Source organism: Oncorhynchus gorbuscha, linkage group LG05 (genome assembly GCF_021184085.1).
Source record: "Oncorhynchus gorbuscha isolate QuinsamMale2020 ecotype Even-year linkage group LG05, OgorEven_v1.0, whole genome shotgun sequence".
In the NCBI taxonomy this organism is placed as follows: domain Eukaryota; kingdom Metazoa; phylum Chordata; class Actinopteri; order Salmoniformes; family Salmonidae; genus Oncorhynchus; species Oncorhynchus gorbuscha.
Window position 1 is genome coordinate 20,500,344 of NC_060177.1, and position 27,429 is coordinate 20,527,772.

Here is a 27,429-nt window from a genome sequence, read left to right on the forward strand (position 1 = left end):
ATTGTTTGTTTGTTTTAAGTTCAACTAAATAACTGTAATGTAATCCCTGATTCTATAGCGCCAACCACAACTTCAACAGAGACAACAGTGTCTCCAACAACCTTTACTACTACATGTGGCTATCCATGTGTGTGGTCACAGTGGTTTGATACCACATTCCCTACACTTGGTACTCCAGGAGGAGACTCTGAAATCTACAACAACATAAGAGCAGAGGGACACGATATATGTGAGAAGCCAAGCAAGATCCAATGCAGAGCCGAGAAGTACCCAAATGTTAGCATAAGCCAAGTAGGCCAAGTGGTGCAGTGTAATGTAGCAGAAGGGTTGACTTGCAGAAATGAAGACCAGTCAGGAAATTTCCCACTGTGCTTTAACTACCAAGTTCGAGTCCTCTGCTGTGATGAAGATCTTTGTACATCTAAGCCTACAACCATTTCACCAACAACTACAAGACCACCTGTTACAACAACAACTACAAACGCAACCACCTCCACTATATCAACGACCACGTTGAATACAAACCCCCATAACTGCACAGTTTGTGAGTGGTCACCTTGGTATAATGTGGACTATCCTCAATTTGGTCCTGGGGGTGGTGACAATGAATCAATTAAAAAGATTCTAGAATCTGGAAAACATATTTGTGAAAAACCAGTGGATGTCATGTGCCAAGCAGTGCGATATCCAGGGATCCCATTGTCTGAATTAGGACAGAAGGTAGAATGTAATACAAAGGTTGGATTAATATGCCAGAACAAAGATCAAGGTATTCCTCCAATATGCCTTGACTATGAAATTAAGGTGAAGTGTTGCAAGACTGTGAAATGTCACACTACAACACCAGTCCAAACAACTAAACCTACTGTCACAACAACAACAATGTCAGCATCCACATTACCTACAAAAACAAGAAAACCAACAACAATCACTACACCTCCAACCTCAACTCTACCTCTAACCACAACTACAACTCCTACCACTACTCCAACACCAAATACCGCAATCTTAACATCGACTGCACCACCTACCACATCAACAACAGTTACTCCCATCACTACTCCTACACCCACTACTACAACCTCAACATCGACAGCTCCACCTACAACAAAAACAACAACTCACACTCCCAGCCCTAGTACAACTCCAACCACTACTCCAACATCAACCTCAACAGGAGTAACACCTACCCAATGCAGTGGTGAAGAGAAATGTGTGTGGTCAGACTGGATCAACCTTGGTCAGCCAACGACTGGCTCTGAAGGTGGAGATAATGAATCCATTAAAAACATCATTTCTGCTGGTTATCACATTTGCTCAGCTCCAGAGGCAGTTGAATGTAGAGCAAAACAATACCCTGGACTTCAGATCTCTCAGCTTGGCCAAGACGTGACTTGCAACCCATCCGTTGGACTGATTTGTCGAAACAATAAGCAAGGTCTTCAGCAAAAGTGCTTTGATTACGAGATTCGAGTGAAATGTTGTCAATGTGGAACCATAACACACCTTCCCACCACCACAACAACAACAGTTCCTCATATCACTACTCCTACACCCACTACTACAATCTCAACATCGACAGCTCCACCTACAACAAAAACAACAACTCAGACTCCCAGCTCTAGTACGACTCCAACCACTACTCCTACATCAACCTCAACAGGAGTTACACCTACCCAATGCAGTGGTGAAGAGAAATGTGTGTGGTCAGACTGGATCAATCTTGGTCAGCCAACGACTGGCTCTGAAGGTGGAGATAATGAATCCATTAAGAACATCATTTCTGCTGGTTATCACATTTGCTCAGCTCCAGAGGCAGTTGAATGTAGAGCAAAACAATACCCTGGACTTCAGATCTCTCAGCTTGGCCAAGACGTGACTTGCAACCCATCCGTTGGACTGATTTGTAAAAACAATAAGCAAGGTCTTCAGCAAAAGTGCTTTGATTACGAGATTCGAGTGAAATGTTGTCAATGTGGAACCATAACACATCTCCCCACCACCACAACAACAACAGTTCCTCATATCACTACTCCTACACCCACTCCTACAACCTCAACATCGACAGCTCCACCTACAACAAAATCAACAACTCAGACTCCCAGCTCTAGTACGACTCCAACCACTACTCCTACATCAACCTCAACGGGAGTAACACCTACCCAATGCAGTGGTGAAGACAAATGTGTTTGGTCAGACTGGATCAACCTTGGTCAGCCAACGACTGGCTCTGAAGGAGGAGATAATGAATCCATTAAGAACATAATTTATGCTGGTTATCACATTTGCTCAGCTCCAGAGGCAGTTGAATGTAGAGCAAAACAATACCCTGGACTTCAGATCTCTCAGCTTGGCCAAGACGTGACTTGCAACCCATCCGTTGGACTGATTTGTCAAAACAATAAGCAAGGTCTTCAGCAAAAGTGCTTTGATTACGAGATTCGAGTGAAATGTTGTCAATGTGGAACCATAACACACCTTCCCACCACCACAACAACAACAGTTCCTCATATCACTACTCCTACACCCACTACTACAACCTCAACATCGACAGCTCCACCTACAACAAAATCAACAACTCAGACTCCCAGCTCTAGTACGACTCCAACCACTACTCCTACATCAACCTCAACAGGAGTAACACCTACCCAATGCAGTGGTGAAGAAAAATGTGTTTGGTCAGACTGGATCAACCTTGGACAGCCAACGACTGGCTCTGAAGGTGGAGATAATGAATCCATTAAGAACATCATTTCTGCTGGTTATCACATTTGCTCAGCTCCAGAGGCAGTTGAATGTAGAGCAAAACAATACCCTGGACTTCAGATCTCTCAGCTTGGCCAAGACGTGACTTGCAACCCATCCGTTGGACTGATTTGTCAAAACAATAAGCAAGGTCTTCAGCAAAAGTGCTTTGATTACGAGATTCGAGTGAAATGTTGTCAATGTGGAACCATAACACACATCCCCACCACCACAACAACAACAGTTTCTCATATCACTACTCCTACACCCACTACTACAACCTCAACATCGACAGCTCCACCTACAACAAAATCAACAACTCAGACTCCCAGCTCTAGTACGACTCCAACCACTACTCCTACATCAACCTCAACAGGAGTAACACCTACCCAATGCAGTGGTGAAGAAAAATGTGTTTGGTCAGACTGGATCAACCTTGGACAGCCAACGACTGGCTCTGAAGGTGGAGATAATGAATCCATTAAGAACATCATTTCTGCTGGTTATCACATTTGCTCAGCTCCAGAGGCAGTTGAATGTAGAGCAAAACAATACCCTGGACTTCAGATCTCTCAGCTTGGCCAAGACGTGACTTGCAACCCATCCGTTGGACTGATTTGTAAAAACAATAAGCAAGGTCTTCAGCAAAAGTGCTTTGATTACGAGATTCGAGTGAAATGTTGTCAATGTGGAACCATAACACACATCCCCACCACCACAACAACAACAGTTCCTCATATCACTACTCCTACACCCACTACTACAACCTCAACATCGACAGCTCCACCTACAACAAAATCAACAACTCAGACTCCCAGCTCTAGTACGACTCCAACCACTACTCCTACATCAACCTCAACAGGAGTAACACCTACCCAATGCAGTGGTGAAGAAAAATGTGTTTGGTCAGACTGGATCAACCTTGGACAGCCAACGACTGGCTCTGAAGGTGGAGATAATGAATCCATTAAGAACATCATTTCTGCTGGTTATCACATTTGCTCAGCTCCAGAGGCAGTTGAATGTAGAGCAAAACAATACCCTGGACTTCAGATCTCTCAGCTTGGCCAAGACGTGACTTGCAACCCATCCGTTGGACTGATTTGTCAAAACAATAAGCAAGGTCTTCAGCAAAAGTGCTTTGATTACGAGATTCGAGTGAAATGTTGTCAATGTGGAACCATACACACATCCCCACCACCACAACAACAACAGTTTCTCATATCACTACTCCTACACCCACTACTACAACCTCAACATCGACAGCTCCACCTACAACAAAAACAACAACTCAGACTCCCAGCTCTAGTACGACTCCAACCACTACTCCTACATCAACCTCAACTGGAGTAACACCTACCCAATGCAGTGGTGAAGAAAAATGTGTGTGGTCAGACTGGATCAACCTTGGTCAGCCAACGACTGGCTCTGAAGGTGGAGATAATGAATCCATTAAGAACATGATTTCTGCTGGTTATCACATTTGCTCAGCTCCAGAGGCAGTTGAATGTAGAGCAAAACAATACCCTGGACTTCAGATCTCTCAGCTTGGCCAAGACGTGACTTGCAATCCATCCGTTGGACTGATTTGTCAAAACAATAAGCAAGGTCTTCAGCAAAAGTGCTTTGATTACGAGATTCGAGTGAAATGTTGTCAATGTGGAACCACAACACACATCCCCACCACCACAACAACAACAGTTCCTCATATCACTACTCCTACACCCACTACTACAACCTCAACATCGACAGCTCCACCTACAACAAAAACAACAACTCAGACTCCCAGCTCTAGTACGACTCCAACCACTACTCCTACATCAACCTCAACTGGAGTAACACCTACCCAATGCAGTGGTGAAGAAAAATGTGTGTGGTCAGACTGGATCAACCTTGGTCAGCCAACGACTGGCTCTGAAGGTGGAGATAATGAATCCATTAAGAACATCATTTCTGCTGGTTATCACATTTGCTCAGCTCCAGAGGCAGTTGAATGTAGAGCAAAACAATACCCTGGACTTCAGATCTCTCAGCTTGGCCAAGACGTGACTTGCAACCCATCCGTTGGACTGATTTGTCAAAACAATAAGCAAGGTCTTCAGCAAAAGTGCTTTGATTACGAGATTCGAGTGAAATGTTGTCAATGTGGAACCATAACACACATCCCCACCACCACAACAACAACAGTTCCTCATATCACTACTCCTACACCCACTACTACAACCTCAACATCGACAGCTCCACCTACAACAAAATCAACAACTCAGACTCCCAGCTCTAGTACGACTCCAACCACTACTCCTACATCAACCTCAACAGGAGTAACACCTACCCAATGCAGTGGTGAAGAAAAATGTGTTTGGTCAGACTGGATCAACCTTGGTCAGCCAACGACTGGCTCTGAAGGTGGAGATAATGAATCCATTAAGAACATCATTTCTGCTGGTTATCACATTTGCTCAGCTCCAGAGGCAGTTGAATGTAGAGCAAAACAATACCCTGGACTTCAGATCTCTCAGCTTGGCCAAGACGTGACTTGCAACCCATCCGTTGGACTGATTTGTCAAAACAATAAGCAAGGTCTTCAGCAAAAGTGCTTTGATTACGAGATTCGAGTGAAATGTTGTCAATGTGGAACCATAACACACATCCCCACCACCACAACAACAACAGTTCCTCATATCACTACTCCTACACCCACTACTACAACCTCAACATCGACAGCTCCACCTACAACAAAAACAACAACTCAGACTCCCAGCTCTAGTACGACTCCAACCACTACTCCTACATCAACCTCAACAGGAGTAACACCTACCCAATGCAGTGGTGAAGAAAAATGTGTTTGGTCAGACTGGATCAACCTTGGACAGCCAACGACTGGCTCTGAAGGTGGAGATAATGAATCCATTAAGAACATCATTTCTGCTGGTTATCACATTTGCTCAGCTCCAGAGGCAGTTGAATGTAGAGCAAAACAATACCCTGGACTTCAGATCTCTCAGCTTGGCCAAGACGTGACTTGCAACCCATCCGTTGGACTGATTTGTCAAAACAATAAGCAAGGTCTTCAGCAAAAGTGCTTTGATTACGAGATTCGAGTGAAATGTTGTCAATGTGGAACCATAACACACATCCCCACCACCACAACAACAACAGTTTCTCATATCACTACTCCTACACCCACTACTACAACCTCAACATCGACAGCTCCACCTACAACAAAATCAACAACTCAGACTCCCAGCTCTAGTACGACTCCAACCACTACTCCTACATCAACCTCAACGGGAGTAACACCTACCCAATGCAGTGGTGAAGAAAAATGTGTTTGGTCAGACTGGATCAACCTTGGTCAGCCAACGACTGGCTCTGAAGGAGGAGATAATGAATCCATTAAGAACATCATTTCTGCTGGTTATCACATTTGCTCAGCTCCAGAGGCAGTTGAATGTAGAGCAAAACAATACCCTGGACTTCAGATCTCTCAGCTTGGCCAAGACGTGACTTGCAACCCATCCGTTGGACTGATTTGTAAAAACAATAAGCAAGGTCTTCAGCAAAAGTGCTTTGATTACGAGATTCGAGTGAAATGTTGTCAATGTGGAACCATAACACACATCCCCACCACCACAACAACAACAGTTCCTCATATCACTACTCCTACACCCACTACTACAACCTCAACATCGACAGCTCCACCTACAACAAAATCAACAACTCAGACTCCCAGCTCTAGTACGACTCCAACCACTACTCCTACATCAACCTCAACAGGAGTAACACCTACCCAATGCAGTGGTGAAGAAAAATGTGTTTGGTCAGACTGGATCAACCTTGGTCAGCCAACGACTGGCTCTGAAGGTGGAGATAATGAATCCATTAAGAACATCATTTCTGCTGGTTATCACATTTGCTCAGCTCCAGAGGCAGTTGAATGTAGAGCAAAACAATACCCTGGACTTCAGATCTCTCAGCTTGGCCAAGACGTGACTTGCAACCCATCCGTTGGACTGATTTGTCAAAACAATAAGCAAGGTCTTCAGCAAAAGTGCTTTGATTACGAGATTCGAGTGAAATGTTGTCAATGTGGAACCATAACACACATCCCCACCACCACAACAACAACAGTTTCTCATATCACTACTCCTACACCCACTACTACAACCTCAACATCGACAGCTCCACCTACAACAAAAACAACAACTCAGACTCCCAGCTCTAGTACGACTCCAACCACTACTCCTACATCAACCTCAACTGGAGTAACACCTACCCAATGCAGTGGTGAAGAAAAATGTGTGTGGTCAGACTGGATCAACCTTGGTCAGCCAACGACTGGCTCTGAAGGTGGAGATAATGAATCCATTAAGAACATGATTTCTGCTGGTTATCACATTTGCTCAGCTCCAGAGGCAGTTGAATGTAGAGCAAAACAATACCCTGGACTTCAGATCTCTCAGCTTGGCCAAGACGTGACTTGCAATCCATCCGTTGGACTGATTTGTCAAAACAATAAGCAAGGTCTTCAGCAAAAGTGCTTTGATTACGAGATTCGAGTGAAATGTTGTCAATGTGGAACCACAACACACATCCCCACCACCACAACAACAACAGTTCCTCTCACTATCACTACTCCTACACCCACTACTACAACCTCAACATCGACAGCTCCACCTACAACAAAAACAACAACTCAGACTCCCAGCTCTAGTACGACTCCAACCACTACTCCTACATCAACCTCAACTGGAGTAACACCTACCCAATGCAGTGGTGAAGAAAAATGTGTGTGGTCAGACTGGATCAACCTTGGTCAGCCAACGACTGGCTCTGAAGGTGGAGATAATGAATCCATTAAGAACATCATTTCTGCTGGTTATCACATTTGCTCAGCTCCAGAGGCAGTTGAATGTAGAGCAAAACAATACCCTGGACTTCAGATCTCTCAGCTTGGCCAAGACGTGACTTGCAACCCATCCGTTGGACTGATTTGTCAAAACAATAAGCAAGGTCTTCAGCAAAAGTGCTTTGATTACGAGATTCGAGTGAAATGTTGTCAATGTGGAACCATAACACACATCCCCACCACCACAACAACAACAGTTCCTCATATCACTACTCCTACACCCACTACTACAACCTCAACATCGACAGCTCCACCTACAACAAAAACAACAACTCAGACTCCCAGCTCTAGTACGACTCCAACCACTACTCCTACATCAACCTCAACTGGAGTAACACCTACCCAATGCAGCGGTGAAGAAAAATGTGTGTGGTCAGACTGGATCAACCTTGGTCAGCCAACGACTGGCTCTGAAGGTGGAGATAATGAATCCATTAAGAACATCATTTCGGCTGGTTATCACATTTGCTCAGCTCCAGAGGCAGTTGAATGTAGAGCAAAACAATACCCTGGACTTCAGATCTCTCAGCTTGGCCAAGACGTGACTTGCAACCCATCCGTTGGACTGATTTGTAAAAACAATAAGCAAGGTCTTCAGCAAAAGTGCTTTGATTACGAGATTCGAGTGAAATGTTGTCAATGTGGAACCATAACACACATCCCCACCACCACAACAACAACAGTTCCTCATATCACTACTCCTACACCCACTACTACAACCTCAACATCGACAGCTCCACCTACAACAAAAACAACAACTCAGACTCCCAGCTCTAGTACGACTCCAACCACTACTCCTACATCAACCTCAACTGGAGTAACACCTACCCAATGCAGTGGTGAAGAAAAATGTGTGTGGTCAGACTGGATCAACCTTGGTCAGCCAACGACTGGCTCTGAAGGTGGAGATAATGAATCCATTAAGAACATCATTTCCGCTGGTTATCACATTTGCTCAGCTCCAGAGGCAGTTGAATGTAGAGCAAAACAATACCCTGGACTTCAGATCTCACAGCTTGGCCAAGACGTGACTTGCAATCCATCCGTTGGACTGATTTGTAAAAACAATAAGCAAGGTCTTCAGCAAAAGTGCTTTGATTACGAGATTCGAGTGAAATGTTGTCAATGTGGAACCATAACACACATCCCCACCACCACAACAACAACAGTTCCTCATATCACTACTCCTACACCCACTACTACAACCTCAACATCGACAGCTCCACCTACAACAAAAACAACAACTCAGACTCCCAGCTCTAGTACGACTCCAACCACTACTCCTACATCAACCTCAACTGGAGTAACACCTACCCAATGCAGCGGTGAAGAAAAATGTGTGTGGTCAGACTGGATCAACCTTGGTCAGCCAACGACTGGCTCTGAAGGTGGAGATAATGAATCCATTAAGAACATAATTTCTGCTGGTTATCACATTTGCTCAGCTCCAGAGGCAGTTGAATGTAGAGCAAAACAATACCCTGGACTTCAGATCTCTCAGCTTGGCCAAGACGTGACTTGCAACCCATCCGTTGGACTGATTTGTCAAAACAATAAGCAAGGTCTTCAGCAAAAGTGCTTTGATTACGAGATTCGAGTGAAATGTTGTCAATGTGGAACCATAACACACATCCCCACCACCACAACAACAACAGTTCCTCATATCACTACTCCTACACCCACTACTACAACCTCAACATCGACAGCTCCACCTACAACAAAAACAACAACTCAGACTCCCAGCTCTAGTACGACTCCAACCACTACATCCTACCTCAACTGGAGTAACACCTACCCAATGCAGCGGTGAAGAAAAATGTGTGTGGTCAGACTGGATCAACCTTGGTCAGCCAACGACTGGCTCTGAAGGTGGAGATAATGAATCCATTAAGAACATCATTTCTGCTGGTTATCACATTTGCTCAGCTCCAGAGGCAGTTGAATGTAGAGCAAAACAATACCCTGGACTTCAGATCTCACAGCTTGGCCAAGACGTGACTTGCAATCCATCCGTTGGACTGATTTGTAAAAACAATAAGCAAGGTCTTCAGCAAAAGTGCTTTGATTACGAGATTCGAGTGAAATGTTGTCAATGTGGAACCACAACACACATCCCCACCACCACAACAACAACAGTTCCTCATATCACTACTCCTACACCCACTACTACAACCTCAACATCGACAGCTCCACCTACAACAAAAACAACAACTCAGACTCCCAGCTCTAGTACGACTCCAACCACTACTCCTACATCAACCTCAACTGGAGTAACACCTACCCAATGCAGCGGTGAAGAAAAATGTGTGTGGTCAGACTGGATCAACCTTGGTCAGCCAAAGACTGGCTCTGAAGGTGGAGATAATGAATCCATTAAGAACATAATTTCCGCTGGTTATCACATTTGCTCAGCTCCAGAGGCAGTTGACTGTAGAGCAAAACAATACCCTGGACTTCAGATCTCACAGCTTGGCCAAGACGTGACTTGCAATCCATCCGTTGGACTGATTTGTAAAAACAATAAGCAAGGTCTTCAGCAAAAGTGCTTTGATTACGAGATTCGAGTGAAATGTTGTCAATGTGGAACCATAACACACATCCCCACCACCACAACAACAACAGTTCCTCATATCACTACTCCTACACCCACTACTACAACCTCAACATCGACAGCTCCACCTACAACAAAAACAACAACTCAGACTCCCAGCTCTAGTACGACTCCAACCACTACTCCTACATCAACCTCAACTGGAGTAACACCTACCCAATGCAGCGGTGAAGAAAAATGTGTGTGGTCAGACTGGATCAACCTTGGTCAGCCAACGACTGGCTCTGAAGGTGGAGATAATGAATCCATTAAGAACATAATTTCTGCTGGTTATCACATTTGCTCAGCTCCAGAGGCAGTTGAATGTAGAGCAAAACAATACCCTGGACTTCAGATCTCTCAGCTTGGCCAAGACGTGACTTGCAACCCATCCGTTGGACTGATTTGTCAAAACAATAAGCAAGGTCTTCAGCAAAAGTGCTTTGATTACGAGATTCGAGTGAAATGTTGTCAATGTGGAACCATAACACACATCCCCACCACCACAACAACAACAGTTCCTCATATCACTACTCCTACACCCACTACTACAACCTCAACATCGACAGCTCCACCTACAACAAAAACAACAACTCAGACTCCCAGCTCTAGTACGACTCCAACCACTACTCCTACATCAACCTCAACTGGAGTAACACCTACCCAATGCAGCGGTGAAGAAAAATGTGTGTGGTCAGACTGGATCAACCTTGGTCAGCCAACGACTGGCTCTGAAGGTGGAGATAATGAATCCATTAAGAACATAATTTCTGCTGGTTATCACATTTGCTCAGCTCCAGAGGCAGTTGAATGTAGAGCAAAACAATACCCTGGACTTCAGATCTCACAGCTTGGCCAAGACGTGACTTGCAATCCATCCGTTGGACTGATTTGTAAAAACAATAAGCAAGGTCTTCAGCAAAAGTGCTTTGATTACGAGATTCGAGTGAAATGTTGTCAATGTGGAACCACAACACACATCCCCACCACCACAACAACAACAGTTCCTCATATCACTACTCCTACACCCACTACTACAACCTCAACATCGACAGCTCCACCTACAACAAAAACAACAACTCAGACTCCCAGCTCTAGTACGACTCCAACCACTACTCCTACATCAACCTCAACTGGAGTAACACCTACCCAATGCAGCGGTGAAGAAAAATGTGTGTGGTCAGACTGGATCAACCTTGGTCAGCCAACGACTGGCTCTGAAGGTGGAGATAATGAATCCATTAAGAACATAATTTCTGCTGGTTATCACATTTGCTCAGCTCCAGAGGCAGTTGAATGTAGAGCAAAACAATACCCTGGACTTCAGATCTCTCAGCTTGGCCAAGACGTGACTTGCAACCCATCCGTTGGACTGATTTGTCAAAACAATAAGCAAGGTCTTCAGCAAAAGTGCTTTGATTACGAGATTCGAGTGAAATGTTGTCAATGTGGAACCATAACACACATCCCCACCACCACAACAACAACAGTTCCTCATATCACTACTCCTACACCCACTACTACAACCTCAACATCGACAGCTCCACCTACAACAAAAACAACAACTCAGACTCCCAGCTCTAGTACGACTCCAACCACTACTCCTACATCAACCTCAACTGGAGTAACACCTACCCAATGCAGCGGTGAAGAAAAATGTGTGTGGTCAGACTGGATCAACCTTGGTCAGCCAACGACTGGCTCTGAAGGTGGAGATAATGAATCCATTAAGAACATAATTTCTGCTGGTTATCACATTTGCTCAGCTCCAGAGGCAGTTGAATGTAGAGCAAAACAATACCCTGGACTTCAGATCTCTCAGCTTGGCCAAGACGTGACTTGCAACCCATCCGTTGGACTGATTTGTCAAAACAATAAGCAAGGTCTTCAGCAAAAGTGCTTTGATTACGAGATTCGAGTGAAATGTTGTCAATGTGGAACCATAACACACATCCCCACCACCACAACAACAACAGTTCCTCATATCACTACTCCTACACCCACTACTACAACCTCAACATCGACAGCTCCACCTACAACAAAAACAACAACTCAGACTCCCAGCTCTAGTACGACTCCAACCACTACTCCTACATCAACCTCAACTGGAGTAACACCTACCCAATGCAGTGGTGAAGAAAAATGTGTGTGGTCAGACTGGATCAACCTTGGTCAGCCAACGACTGGCTCTGAAGGTGGAGATAATGAATCCATTAAGAACATCATTTCTGCTGGTTATCACATTTGCTCAGCTCCAGAGGCAGTTGAATGTAGAGCAAAACAATACCCTGGACTTCAGATCTCTCAGCTTGGCCAAGACGTGACTTGCAACCCATCCGTTGGACTGATTTGTCAAAACAATAAGCAAGGTCTTCAGCAAAAGTGCTTTGATTACGAGATTCGAGTGAAATGTTGTCAATGTGGAACCATAACACACATCCCCACCACCACAACAACAACAGTTCCTCATATCACTACTCCTACACCCACTACTACAACCTCAACATCGACAGCTCCACCTACAACAAAAACAACAACTCAGACTCCCAGCTCTAGTACGACTCCAACCACTACTCCTACATCAACCTCAACTGGAGTAACACCTACCCAATGCAGCGGTGAAGAAAAATGTGTGTGGTCAGACTGGATCAACCTTGGTCAGCCAACGACTGGCTCTGAAGGTGGAGATAATGAATCCATTAAGAACATAATTTCTGCTGGTTATCACATTTGCTCAGCTCCAGAGGCAGTTGAATGTAGAGCAAAACAATACCCTGGACTTCAGATCTCTCAGCTTGGCCAAGACGTGACTTGCAACCCATCCGTTGGACTGATTTGTCAAAACAATAAGCAAGGTCTTCAGCAAAAGTGCTTTGATTACGAGATTCGAGTGAAATGTTGTCAATGTGGAACCATAACACACATCCCCACCACCACAACAACAACAGTTCCTCATATCACTACTCCTACACCCACTACCACAACCTCAACATCGACAGCTCCACCAACAACAAAAACAACAACTCAGACTCCCAACTCTAGTACGACTCCAACCACTACTCCTACATCAACCTCAACTGGAGTAACACCTACCCAATGCAGCGGTGAAGAAAAATGTGTGTGGTCAGACTGGATCAACCTTGGTCAGCCAACGACTGGCTCTGAAGGTGGAGATAATGAATCCATTAAGAACATAATTTCTGCTGGTTATCACATTTGCTCAGCTCCAGAGGCAGTTGAATGTAGAGCAAAACAATACCCTGGACTTCAGATCTCTCAGCTTGGCCAAGACGTGACTTGCAACCCATCCGTTGGACTGATTTGTCAAAACAATAAGCAAGGTCTTCAGCAAAAGTGCTTTGATTACGAGATTCGAGTGAAATGTTGTCAATGTGGAACCATAACACACATCCCCACCACCACAACAACAACAGTTCCTCATATCACTACTCCTACACCCACTACCACAACCTCAACATCGACAGCTCCAACTACAACAAAAACAACAACTCAGAATCCCAGCTCTAGTACGACTCCAACCACTACTCCTACATCAACCTCAACTGGAGTAACACCTACCCAATGCAGTGGTGAAGAAAAATGTGTGTGGTCAGACTGGATCAACCTTGGTCAGCCAACGACTGGCTCTGAAGGTGGAGATATTGAATCCATTAAGAACATCATTTCTGCTGGTTATCACATTTGCTCAGCTCCAGAGGCAGTTGAATGTAGAGCAAAACAATACCCTGGACTTCAGATCTCACAGCTTGGCCAAGACGTGACTTGCAATCCATCCGTTGGACTGATTTGTCAAAACAATAAGCAAGGTCTTCAGCAAAAGTGCTTTGATTACGAGATTCGAGTGAAATGTTGTCAATGTGGAACCATAACACACATCCCCACCACCACAACAACAACAGTTCCTCATATCACTACTCCTACACCCACTACTACAACCTCAACATCGACAGCTCCACCTACAACAAAAACAACAACTCAGACTCCCAGCTCTAGTACGACTCCAACCACTACTCCTACATCAACCTCAACTGGAGTAACACCTACCCAATGCAGCGGTGAAGAAAAATGTGTGTGGTCAGACTGGATCAACCTTGGTCAGCCAACGACTGGCTCTGAAGGTGGAGATAATGAATCCATTAAGAACATAATTTCTGCTGGTTATCACATTTGCTCAGCTCCAGAGGCAGTTGAATGTAGAGCAAAACAATACCCTGGACTTCAGATCTCTCAGCTTGGCCAAGACGTGACTTGCAACCCATCCGTTGGACTGATTTGTCAAAACAATAAGCAAGGTCTTCAGCAAAAGTGCTTTGATTACGAGATTCGAGTGAAATGTTGTCAATGTGGAACCATAACACACATCCCCACCACCACAACAACAACAGTTCCTCATATCACTACTCCTACACCCACTACCACAACCTCAACATCGACAGCTCCACCTACAACAAAAACAACAACTCAGAATCCCAGCTCTAGTACGACTCCAACCACTACTCCTACATCAACCTCAACTGGAGTAACACCTACCCAATGCAGTGGTGAAGAAAAATGTGTGTGGTCAGACTGGATCAACCTTGGTCAGCCAACGACTGGCTCTGAAGGTGGAGATAATGAATCCATTAAGAACATCATTTCTGCTGGTTATCACATTTGCTCAGCTCCAGAGGCAGTTGAATGTAGAGCAAAACAATACCCTGGACTTCAGATCTCACAGCTTGGCCAAGACGTGACTTGCAATCCATCCGTTGGACTGATTTGTCAAAACAATAAGCAAGGTCTTCAGCAAAAGTGCTTTGATTATGAGATTCGAGTGAAATGTTGTCAATGTGGAACCATAACACACATCCCCACCACCACAACAACAACAGTTCCTCATATCACTACTCCTACACCCACTACTACAACCTCAACATCGACAGCTCCACCTACAACAAAAACAACAACTCAGACTCCCAGCTCTAGTACGACTCCAACCACTACTCCTACATCAACCTCAACTGGAGTAACACCTACCCAATGCAGCGGTGAAGAAAAATGTGTGTGGTCAGACTGGATCAACCTTGGTCAGCCAACGACTGGCTCTGAAGGTGGAGATAATGAATCCATTAAGAACATCATTTCTGCTGGTTATCACATTTGCTCAGCTCCAGAGGCAGTTGAATGTAGAGCAAAACAATACCCTGGACTTCAGATCTCTCAGCTTGGCCAAGACGTGACTTGCAACCCATCCGTTGGACTGATTTGTCAAAACAATAAGCAAGGTCTTCAGCAAAAGTGCTTTGATTACGAGATTCGAGTGAAATGTTGTCAATGTGGAACCATAACACACATCCCCACCACCACAACAACAACAGTTCCTCATATCACTACTCCTACACCCACTACCACAACCTCAACATCGACAGCTCCAACTACAACAAAAACAACAACTCAGAATCCCAGCTCTAGTACGACTCCAACCACTACTCCTACATCAACCTCAACTGGAGTAACACCTACCCAATGCAGTGGTGAAGAAAAATGTGTGTGGTCAGACTGGATCAACCTTGGTCAGCCAACGACTGGCTCTGAAGGTGGAGATATTGAATCCATTAAGAACATCATTTCTGCTGGTTATCACATTTGCTCAGCTCCAGAGGCAGTTGAATGTAGAGCAAAACAATACCCTGGACTTCAGATCTCACAGCTTGGCCAAGACGTGACTTGCAATCCATCCGTTGGACTGATTTGTCAAAACAATAAGCAAGGTCTTCAGCAAAAGTGCTTTGATTATGAGATTCGAGTGAAATGTTGTCAATGTGGAACCATAACACACATCCCCACCACCACAACAACAACAGTTCCTCATATCACTACTCCTACACCCACTACCACAACCTCAACATCGACAGCTCCAACTACAACAAAAACAACAACTCAGACTCCCAGCTCTAGTACGACTCCAACCACTACTCCTACATCAACCTCAACTGGAGTAACACCTACCCAATGCAGCGGTGAAGAAAAATGTGTGTGGTCAGACTGGATCAACCTTGGTCAGCCAACGACTGGCTCTGAAGGTGGAGATAATGAATCCATTAAGAACATAATTTCTGCTGGTTATCACATTTGCTCAGCTCCAGAGGCAGTTGAATGTAGAGCAAAACAATACCCTGGACTTCAGATCTCTCAGCTTGGCCAAGACGTGACTTGCAACCCATCCGTTGGACTGATTTGTCAAAACAATAAGCAAGGTCTTCAGCAAAAGTGCTTTGATTACGAGATTCGAGTGAAATGTTGTCAATGTGGAACCATAACACACATCCCCACCACCACAACAACAACAGTTCCTCATATCACTACTCCTACACCCACTACTACAACCTCAACATCGACAGCTCCACCTACAACAAAAACAACAACTCAGACCCCCAGCTCTAGTACGACTCCAACCACTACTCCTACATCAACCTCAACTGGAGTAACACCTACCCAATGCAGCGGTGAAGAAAAATGTGTGTGGTCAGACTGGATCAACCTTGGTCAGCCAACGACTGGCTCTGAAGGTGGAGATAATGAATCCATTAAGAACATCATTTCTGCTGGTTATCACATTTGCTCAGCTCCAGAGGCAGTTGAATGTAGAGCAAAACAATACCCTGGACTTCAGATCTCTCAGCTTGGCCAAGACGTGACTTGCAACCCATCCGTTGGACTGATTTGTCAAAACAATAAGCAAGGTCTTAAGCAAAAGTGCTTTGATTACGAGATTCGAGTGAAATGTTGTCAATGTGGAACCATAACACACATCCCCACCACCACAACAACAACAGTTCCTCATATCACTACTCCTACACCCACTACTACAACCTCAACATCGACAGCTCCACCTACAACAAAAATAACAACTCAGACTCCCAGCTCTAGTACGACTCCAACCACTACTCCTACATCAACCTCAACTGGAGTAACACCTACCCAATGCAGCGGTGAAGAAAAATGTGTGTGGTCAGACTGGATCAACCTTGGTCAGCCAACGACTGGCTCTGAAGGTGGAGATAATGAATCCATTAAGAACATCATTTCTGCTGGTTATCACATTTGCTCAGCTCCAGAGGCAGTTGAATGTAGAGCAAAACAATACCCTGGACTTCAGATCTCTCAGCTTGGCCAAGATGTGACTTGCAATCCATCTGTTGGACTGATTTGTCAAAACAATAAGCAAGGTCTTCAGCAAAAGTGCTTTGATTACGAGATTCGAGTGAAATGTTGTCAATGTGGAACCACAACACACATCCCCACCACCACATCAACGACAGGTCCTCATATCACCACTCCTACACCCACTACTACAACCTCAACGTCAACAGCTCCACCTACAACAAAAACAACAACTCTGCCTCCCACCACTACTATTATTCCTACAACTCCTTTTTTTGTAATAACTGGTGAAACAGTGAAACCATCGATTCCAGTTACAATCCCCCTTTATTGTTCTTCTTGCCATTTCAATCATACTGATTTCCTCATTGGTAAGTTTTACTTTTCACCTTTCCAAGTTTGAAACCTTTTGTACTATTAGTTCAGCTGTTAGTGATGTTCAGTTTGTATGTCATTTTACATGTTAAGTTGGAAAACTTGCTTAATGATTACACCTCAAATTACTTTCAGGCTCAATTGTTTATAATGTCTCTGACCATGATGGATGGTGCTACATTGGTCTCTGCAACAAGACTTGTGAAATAGAAACACATTTGACCAGCTGTGGTACATCAACTACCCCAGTTACTCCTACTTCACCAACCACTTCACAGCCCCCAACAACAACAGTTCCACATGTAACATATCCATCTGAGAAGAACTGTGACCATGACCATCCTCCAAGACAGGTTTTACTCTGCTATAGATAATAACTTTTGTTCCATAGGAATTATTATTTACAAAGGGATGATTACATTACAAAAATAATTGAATGATTTTATGGACATTTCATGTAGGCCTACTATATTTCTGTGTTTGTAGAATGGTGACAGCTGGAAACATAACCAATGCACCAACGGAACATGCGCCAACGGGAAGGTTATTTATGAGCATGTACATTGTGAGACTCCGAAGCCTATAGCATGTGAAAATAACTATCCTCCCATCAAAGTGTATGACGAATCTGGATGCTGTTTCCACTATGAGTGTCAATGTAAGTTTACCACCTCCCACCCCAAAAATAGATATGTTTATTCTTTGTGTCACAAAATCCACTTTAGCCATTGATTTTAGTTCAAAGTTATTCTTACTATTTGACTTGTTTAGGTTTATCTAATAGTTACCAGCAGTAAATGTATATGAATGTCTAACATTGGAAAACGTTCAGCACCACACCATTCATTTAGCATAAAACATTCCATATCCGTGTCCATCTAAATGCTAATCGTTCTCTTCTTACTAAGGTATCTGCTATGGTTGGGGAGACCCTCACTATGTCACCTTTGATGGAACATACTATGGCTTCCAAGGAAATTGTTCTTACGTCTTGGTCAAAGAAATCCTGCCAAAGTACAACTTCAGTGTTGTAATCGACAATTACTATTGTGATGCCCCAGATGGACTTTCCTGTCCTCAGTCTCTGACAATTTATTATCAATCTTACAAGATATTCATGACCAAGAAGGACGTTGATGGAGTTTTCACAAATCTGGTAATTAAAATATCTAAAATACTGTATGTTCAAGAGATTTTCAGTTGTTTTTTCGTTTAAGAGGGATTAGTTTTGGGTTTAGCTTAGATATTGATTAGCTTCCATTTAAGATTGATATACTTCCTTTATGTGTTAGATATAGGATACAGTTCTAGAATACTATTGGGTATAAAAATATTGAATTATTGTAACCATTTTGTCCATCTCTTAATCATTTTGTCCTAGATTTATGTAAACCAGAAACGCATCATCCCAGCATATGAGACCAAGGACTTCCGCATCACAGACAACGGAATTGAGACCCTTTTAGTCATACCAGCAATTAATGCCAAGGTGTCTTTCACTGGTCTTATGTTTAGCATATACCTGCCCTGGGACAAGTTCAGTGGCAACACTGAGGGACAGTGTGGTGAGTACAGGTGTTTTATGGTCACTTTGTTACGATGATTACCCCATGATGTCTCATTGTCTAACAATGGTTTTCAATCTTATTCAGGTACATGTGACAACAACCGGACAGATGACTGCCGCTTGCCAAATGGGACTATAGATTCATCTTGTCCTGACATGGCACACCAATGGTATGTTGCTGACCACAATAACAGTCAGTGCACACCACCACCACCAGAGCCGATACCAACACCACCACCAGGCTGTGATCCACCCATTTGTCATCTCATTCAAAGCAAGTAAGTAGCCATTAGTATTTACAGTAAACCTAGCTCTTCTGTAGGATCGATAACCTCCCAATCATAATAATCTCAGTGCCATCAGTAAGTTGACATACTAAAACACGGCAATCATTTGACAAAGCCTGATGACAAAACAAAGTGAATGATCATATTTAAGCATCTACTCTAACTGAAGCGTGACATCTTTTCTAGGGTCTTTGAGAGTTGCCATAAGATAATCCCCTACGAGCCATTCCTTGTGGCATGTATCTTTGATGCGTGTTATATGGATGATGTTACCATTGGCTGCACCAGCTTGCAGACCTATGCTGATGCATGTGCACAAGCAGGAGTCTGTATTGAGTGGAGAAATTATACAAATGGACAATGTGGTAAGTAGGTCACTCCTCAAGACCATAAAGCTCACATAGCCTCTCTATGATTTTGCTTATTGGTTATTAACCTTTTTATCTCCCCCGCTACAGACTTCACATGTGAGAAACCCAAGGTTTATAAAGCCTGCGGTCCACAAGTTGAACCAACCTGTAATGCCTGGTATGTATAATGTTGTTGTTCAGTGGATGGGTATAATGATGGGCAAAAGTCTTTCAGCTATTGATTTTTTTTTGAATATCTCTGCAGGTACAATTTCAAATTCATCCAGACTCAAAATGAGTTCAGTGTCATGGGAGATATACAATTGGAGGGATGTTATTGTCCCCCTGGGACCACTCTTATGAGTTCCAGCTCAAACTACTGTATCCCCAGCTGTGGTAAGAATTGTCAAATAACAGCATTGTATAATGAGGGTGTGGTGACTTACTGTATGGTGCTGTGATAGTAGCTGACCTTCACTTTGGGAAGCACAAAGTGTTAATTGTTCGTTGTTACTGTAGTGGTCTTTTGAAAGCTGGTTTAGCTTTTTGTATAACAAACAAAAAATATCCACAGCATTTTTCACAGATACTTCAATTGTGCGGGTTTTGGTTTATTTTGATTGATATTGATTTCATCAAGTGCTTCCGGTATATAAAATGCATTATCAAAATGAAGTTGTGGAATGTATTTCAATTACTTAGTTTTTGTAATGTATTTTTTTCTCTTTGGTTCATTAGATATTTGCCCATTGCCAAATGGAGAATGGAAAGAGGTAAAATTGTGTTTGAATTTCACTTACAGGTTTAAGCAGGGAAGAGAAACTATTAATTTCTGATATACACATTAACTTAAGGATCGGCGTCCCATCAATGGGACAGTTGTAAATCATGCAGCGCGTTATTGTCAAGATCGCAGTATTTAGAGAAACAACAAACGTCGTTAAATATAAGTGTCTTATATCGGCTGAAAGCTTAAATTCCTGTTAATATAACTGAACTGTCCAATTTACAGTAGCTATTACTGCAAAAAAATGGCATGCAATTGTTTGAGGAGAGCTCCTAACAACAAAACAATTTTTTCACTGTGATAGGTTTGATAAATTCATCTCTGAAGGTAAAATGTATACTTATATTCTGAAATCTTGCTCTGATTTACTATCCAAAGGGTCCCAGAGATAATATGAAGTGTCATTTTGTTTAATAAAATCCCCTTTCCTATCCTAAAAAGGTCCATATAGCACGCACAATCTACTTTGTATTTCCACTCGTTCAATTTGCAAGGAAAGAATCTGTGAAAATCTCACCTTAAATATTGTTTCAACAGGTCAAATCACGTTTGTATGTATTCAGAGATCCTAGAAGGTAACAAGACTTCGCTATATCATTAGGGGTGTAGTATATCCTATAGAACACCATATTTGGTCAGAGAGCGACGCCTTCATGGCACACCGATGACTCGGGCGGCCATCACTTGAACAACTGTATCTTTGTCAAATAAGCACCAATCGGGGTCAAACAAAGCCAGCTAGATAGCCAATGAGCTGGGCTTAACAGGAGTATCCGGAAACCATGTATATGTCGTAAATTGTAGCTACTAACCTTGCACGACAGCATGCCTTTTTCATTTTTGACAAACATTTCCACAAACTTCAAAGTGTTTCCGTTCAAATGGTACCAATAATATGCATATCCTTGCTTCAGTGACTGAGGTACAGGCAGTTAGATTTGAGTATGTAATATAGACGAAAATTGAAAAAAAAGGTCATGTAGCTTGTATTTCACTTTTGGCAATCATGTAAAGTAATGTATGCAATAATAATAATTATAATAATAATAATGTATTACAATTCTATAGTGCTTTCATAAAACCTCAAAGCGCTTCAGTAATTACTAATTCCACACACTGAATGATTGAACTTTGTACTGGTAGTGTCCATACAAATCTTAGTGTACTTAAATTGTTCCTCATTGCAGGCTAATGAGACCTGGGTGAGCAACTGCCAGGAGTGTGTGTGTGACCCGTACAGTCTGGAAATCCAGTGCCAGCCTATGGCATGCCAACATCAGCCTCCTCTCACCTGTGATCAGGAGGGCCAAGTTAAGGGCGTAGAAACCGTTGACTGTTGTCAAAAGGACAAATGCGGTGAGTGACTTGTTTGGATAATGTGCTTTATATGTGGGCTTTTTAACATCTCGGTAAAAACGTTAACATTTTCGGTGATTACCTAATATATCCAACCACTGTGGCCATTCGCAAAGTTTTTAAAACAATCGTTTTTTCTTTCCAAACAGAGTGTGATGTCACACGATGCTCTACTTCCAAGATAACTTGCCCAGTCGGATTCGAGACAGAGGCAACTATGGGAGTCTGCTGCCTAACTTATCAATGTGGTGAGTTTGCGTCTGCATGTGTTTGAGTGTGCGTGTACAGTATTTGTGCATATCCTAGAAATCCCAACATGTTAGTTGCAGTATTGAATGATTATCCATGTTCTTTGCCCCACAGTGCCAAAGGATGTCTGTGTGTTTAACAACACTGAATATCAGGTGAGAATGCATTCTATGCTATTTTCATTTTGGCTAGTCCCACCACTTCTAAATTATCAACTTAATAAAAGAGTACAACGTTATTTTTACCTGCATACATAAATTAAAAAACAAGTTAAACTATGCAAATTCCTCCTTTAAGCAATTAGAGGCCTCTATCAGGGTGCCAACAATGTTTTTTAGTCAATCCATTTATGAGATTAGACAAAAAAAGTGTCTCAATTCATAGACTTTCGATAGAAATATTATATTTTCTCATTCCAGCCTGGTGCCAATGTTCCTGGGGACAAGTGTAAGAATTGTGTGTGTGGTGACAGTGTAGATGCCCAAAGCCATCTACATATCATTGAGTGTCATCCTACTGAATGTGACACTCACTGCCAGCAGGTAAGTGATCTCCATTGACACATCTACACACTTTAGCCTCATTATGTAATTCAACATACTTAGTGTAATGTGAGTTCTTATCCATGTCAGAATATTATAATAACACTGATTCCTCTGTGTCCACTATTGGACTACTTCTGGATAAGTGTAATTACTAGTGAGTTACAAGGATCACACATTGGTATAAGAGAGATCATGTGCACATCATATCAAGGTTTTCTCCTCTCTGGTCTGTCTTTTTACTTTCAGGGCTATGATCATCAAGCCATTCCTGGGCAGTGTTGTGGGAAGTGTGTACAGACAAGCTGTGTGGTTATGCTGCCAGATAACACAACACACACTATTCAGGTAAAATAGCATCAAGACGCATTATTTATCTCTCACAGATTCTCAAATTGTTTATTTTTATTTTTTTACAATTCGTAAAACATATCAGTCCTATTTCAGTTGATTATTTAAGAACATCAATATGTAATTTTACTATAGCCATAAAGTTTTATGCAAAATATCTTAGCAATGATACAGTACATCGTATATAATTTGAAGAATCTCCTGTTGATATCTTTCATATTCGCACCTCTACAGCCTGGTTCCGTCTGGATACCATCGGGAGACAAGTGTGTCAAGTATGAGTGCGTAAAGATTCAGGAGCAATTCATCCCAATCGAGGCTAAGACTGTGTGCCCTGTCTTCCACCCAGAAGACTGCATACCCGTGAGTTACAATAACCATCTGGCAAATGATCTGGGTCCAGATAACTGGCCCATTTAAAAACAACTGGACAATGTGCAAAATCATATTTGTGAAATAAAGTTTGAACATGCCCAGTCACTCAGACCAAGGCCTGTTGCTTAATATAGTATGTCTACTGTGTATTTATGTGAGGTTATTGACACCTGTTGCTTTAAGTGAACAATACAAGAACACTGCACTGAAAAACATGTGGAGACAGTTTGGTAAACGCTACGTCAGTGACTTAAAAATGTTCTTGTTTTTTCTTCCATTTTCTTGTTTTTAAGGGAACTGAAGTCATTGCTCCAGATGGTTGCTGCCATGTCTGTGAGTGTCTTTTTAACACCATCCTTTTTGATAGACATTTGTAAATCATTCTTGCCCTTTATCAGGCATTGGGGAAAGTGTTTTAGCTATTGCCATGGTCCTCAGGATGATTAACGTTAATTCATTTGAAAATGACACTTTTATGTGCAGGTATTCCAATAACTAAGCCATGCAATGTGACAAAGAGCAGAGTGTACCTGGACAGCAATGGCTGCAAGTCTGCAAACAAGGTGGAAGTGACAACATGCAGTGGATCCTGTGTCACCTACGCCATGTGAGTATTTTGATCATTCCTGAAATATTTCAGGAACACTAACACATTATTCCTCCCAATAAAACAGAATTGGGCTGCCTGTCTAAATGCAATCTACAAATTATATTTTCAGCAATGAATTATGTTACAATGGCTGTGTTTACAAAGGCAGCCTAATTCTGATATTTTTCCCAATTATTGGCAAAAGAGCTCATCTGATTGGTCAAAAGATCAGAATTAGGTAGCCTGTGTAAACGCAGCCAATGTTATATAATTACAACTGCTAGCATCATTGCTTCCACATAATGACATCGTCTCTCCTTTCTGTTTTCAGGTATTCTCTTGAGGCCAACATGATGGAGCGCTCTTGTACCTGCTGTCGGGAAGAATCCACCACCAAGAAGGAAGTGGAGATGATCTGCCCAGACGGTTCAAAGTTCAACCACTCCTACATCCACATCAATAAATGTGGCTGCCAGAGGACAGAGTGCGTGACCCCGGAGGAGACCCAGGTCACAAGGTCACGACGCAGGAGAAGATGAATGACTCTCCACTACCATCCCTTTACTGCTTAGATTAGTTCTCTATTTATGTTCAACTTGTTCATGTTCCTGCAAAGTAATCTGCTAAACATAGGAGAAATTGTTTCAGCTTCATATTCATTTTATTTATTTTTTTGCCAAAATAAAGTTGGCAATAGGCTATGCATATATACCACATTCTCGTTTTCATTCCTTTTTGAAATGCTGTTGAGAAATATTTGATTGCAGACACCCAGTTCAACAATGGCCTATCCTTTTCCAGACAAACAACCACAATTCAAAGTGTCAAACACTTATTTCAATCTGAGATGGTGTTAGTTTTGTGGTCCTTCTGTAGCTCAGTTGGTAGAGCATGGCGCTTGTAACGCCAGGGTAGTGGGTTCGATTCCCGGGACCACCCATACGTAGAATGTATGCACACATGACTGTAAGTCGCTTTGGATAAAAGCGTCTGCTAAATGGCATATATTATTATTATATTATTATATATATAGTTTAGAGAAACGGATCAGTAATTAGAAGGTTGCTGGTTTCAGATCCCTGGCACTACTTCCTACTATTGTTCTTGAGCAACACACTTAGTTAACCTCTACATATCTCCAGGGGCAGCACTGAGGCTGACACTGTGCTCATCCCTATACAGTACTAAAGACACATTTTCCACTTTGATGGACAAATAAAGTAATCAAATATTTGTCCAAACTCATCTATCATATTAAATAAATAATTGTCCTTTGGTTTCACCGAAAACAAAAAACAGATCATTTCATTTGAACTGTACTGATTATATAAAACAAATGGAAATACATGGGCCATGTGTGATTATATAAAACAAATGGAAATACATGGGCCATGTGTGATTATATAAAACAAAGGGAATTACATGGGCCATGTGTGATTATATAAAACAAAGGGAATTACATGGGCCATGTGTGATTATATAAAACAAAGGGATTTACATGGGGCTTGTGTGATTATATAAAACAAAGGGATTTATTATGGGGCTTGTGTGTGATTATATAAAACAAAGGGATTTACATGGGGCTTGTGTGATTATATAAAACAAAGGGATTTACATGGGGCATGTGTGATTATATAAAACAAAGGGAAATACATGGGCCATGTGTGATTATATAAAACAAAGGGAAATACATGGGGCTTGTGTGATTATATAAAACAAATGGAAATACATGGGGCTTGTGTGATTATATAAAACAAAGGGAAATACATGGGCCAAGTGTGATTATATAAAACAAATGGAAATACATGGGGCTTGTGTGATTATATAAAACAAATGGAAATACATGGGGCTTGTGTGATTATATAAAACAAATGGAAATACATGGGGCTTGTGTGATTATATAAAACAAATGGAAATATATGGGTCTTGTGTGATTATATAAAACAAATGGAAATACATGGGGCTTGTGTGATTATATAAAACAAAGGGAATTACATGGGGCTTGTGTGATTATATAAAACAAAGGGAATTACATGGGCCATGTGTGATTATATAAAACAAATGGAAATACATGGGGCTTGTGTGATTATATAAAACAAAGGGAAATACATGGGGCTTGTGTGATTATATAAAACAAATGGAAATACATGGGCCATGTGTGATTATATAAAACAAATGGAAATACATGGGCCATGTGTGATTATATAAAACAAATGGAAATACATGGGGCTTGTGTGATTATATAAAACAAAGGGAATTACATGGGGCTTGTGTGATTTTATAAAACAAATGGAAATACATGGGGCTTGTGTGATTATATCAATTATATTATATATTTCACCTTTATTTAACCAGGTAGTCCTCATTTACAACTGTGACCTGGCCAAGATAAAGCAAAGCAGTGCGACACAAACAACAACACAAAGTTACACATGGAATAAACAAATGTACAGTCAATAACACAATAGAAAAGTTTATATATAGTGTGTGCAAATAAAGTGAGATTACGGAGGTAAGGTAATAAATAGGCCATAGCGGCAAAATAATTACAATTTAGCAATTAACCACAAGTGTTAGATGTGCAGTAGATGAATGTGCAAGTAGAGATATTGGGGTGCAAAGGGGAAGAAAATAAACAACATGGGGATGAGGAAGTTGGATGGGCTATTTACATATGGGCTATGTACAGGTGCAATGATCTGTAAGCTGCTCTGACAACTGATGCTTAAAGTTAGTGAAGAAGATATGAGCCTCCATCTTCAGTGATTTTTGCAATTTGTTCCAGTCATTGGCAGTAGAGAATTGGAAGGAATGGCGGCCAAAGGAGAATTTGGCTTTGGGGGTGACCAGTGAAATATGGGTGGGTGCTGCGATGGTGACTAGTGAGCTGAGATAAGGCGAGGCTTTACCTAGCAAGGACTTATAGATGACCTGGAGCCAGTGGGTTTGGTGATGAATTTGAAGCGAGGGCCAGCCAACGAGAGCATACAGGTCGCAGTGGTGGGTAATAAATGGGGCTTTGGTGACAAAACGGATGGCACTGTGATAGACTGCATCCAATTTGCTGAGTAGAGTGTTGGAGGCTATTTTGTAAATGACATCGCCGAAGTCAAGGATCGGTAGGATAGTCTGTTTTACGAGGCTATGTTTGGCAGCATGAGTGAAGGATGCTTTGTTGAGAAATAGGAAGTTG

General features: G+C 42.3%; 2 protein-coding genes across 2 annotated transcripts in view; both read left to right on the forward strand.

Moving 5' to 3' along the window:
* Positions 1-4,337, forward strand: part of LOC124035651 (mucin-5AC-like) — a 16,999-nt gene extending 12,662 nt beyond the window's left edge. Inside the window, exon 30 of the mRNA XM_046349212.1 lies at positions 59-4,337. Within this exon, the coding sequence (XP_046205168.1) occupies positions 59-4,098 (4,040 nt within the window). The 3' untranslated portion in view covers positions 4,099-4,337. The remainder of the gene's footprint in view (positions 1-58) is intronic.
* LOC124035427 (mucin-5AC-like) lies at positions 4,206-24,952 on the forward strand. Its single transcript, XM_046348875.1, has 20 exons — positions 4,206-7,458; positions 9,398-17,779; positions 17,919-18,136; positions 18,270-18,441; positions 18,692-18,939; positions 19,165-19,348; positions 19,436-19,628; positions 19,824-20,002; positions 20,096-20,165; positions 20,253-20,383; positions 20,726-20,760; positions 21,962-22,130; positions 22,280-22,378; positions 22,494-22,534; positions 22,799-22,921; positions 23,171-23,269; positions 23,507-23,635; positions 23,941-23,980; positions 24,131-24,254; positions 24,568-24,952. Exons 1-20 carry the CDS (start codon positions 4,206-4,208, stop codon positions 24,773-24,775), a joined length of 14,097 nt encoding a protein of 4,698 aa, XP_046204831.1. The 3' UTR covers positions 24,776-24,952.
* The last annotated feature ends 2,477 nt before the right edge of the window (positions 24,953-27,429 follow it).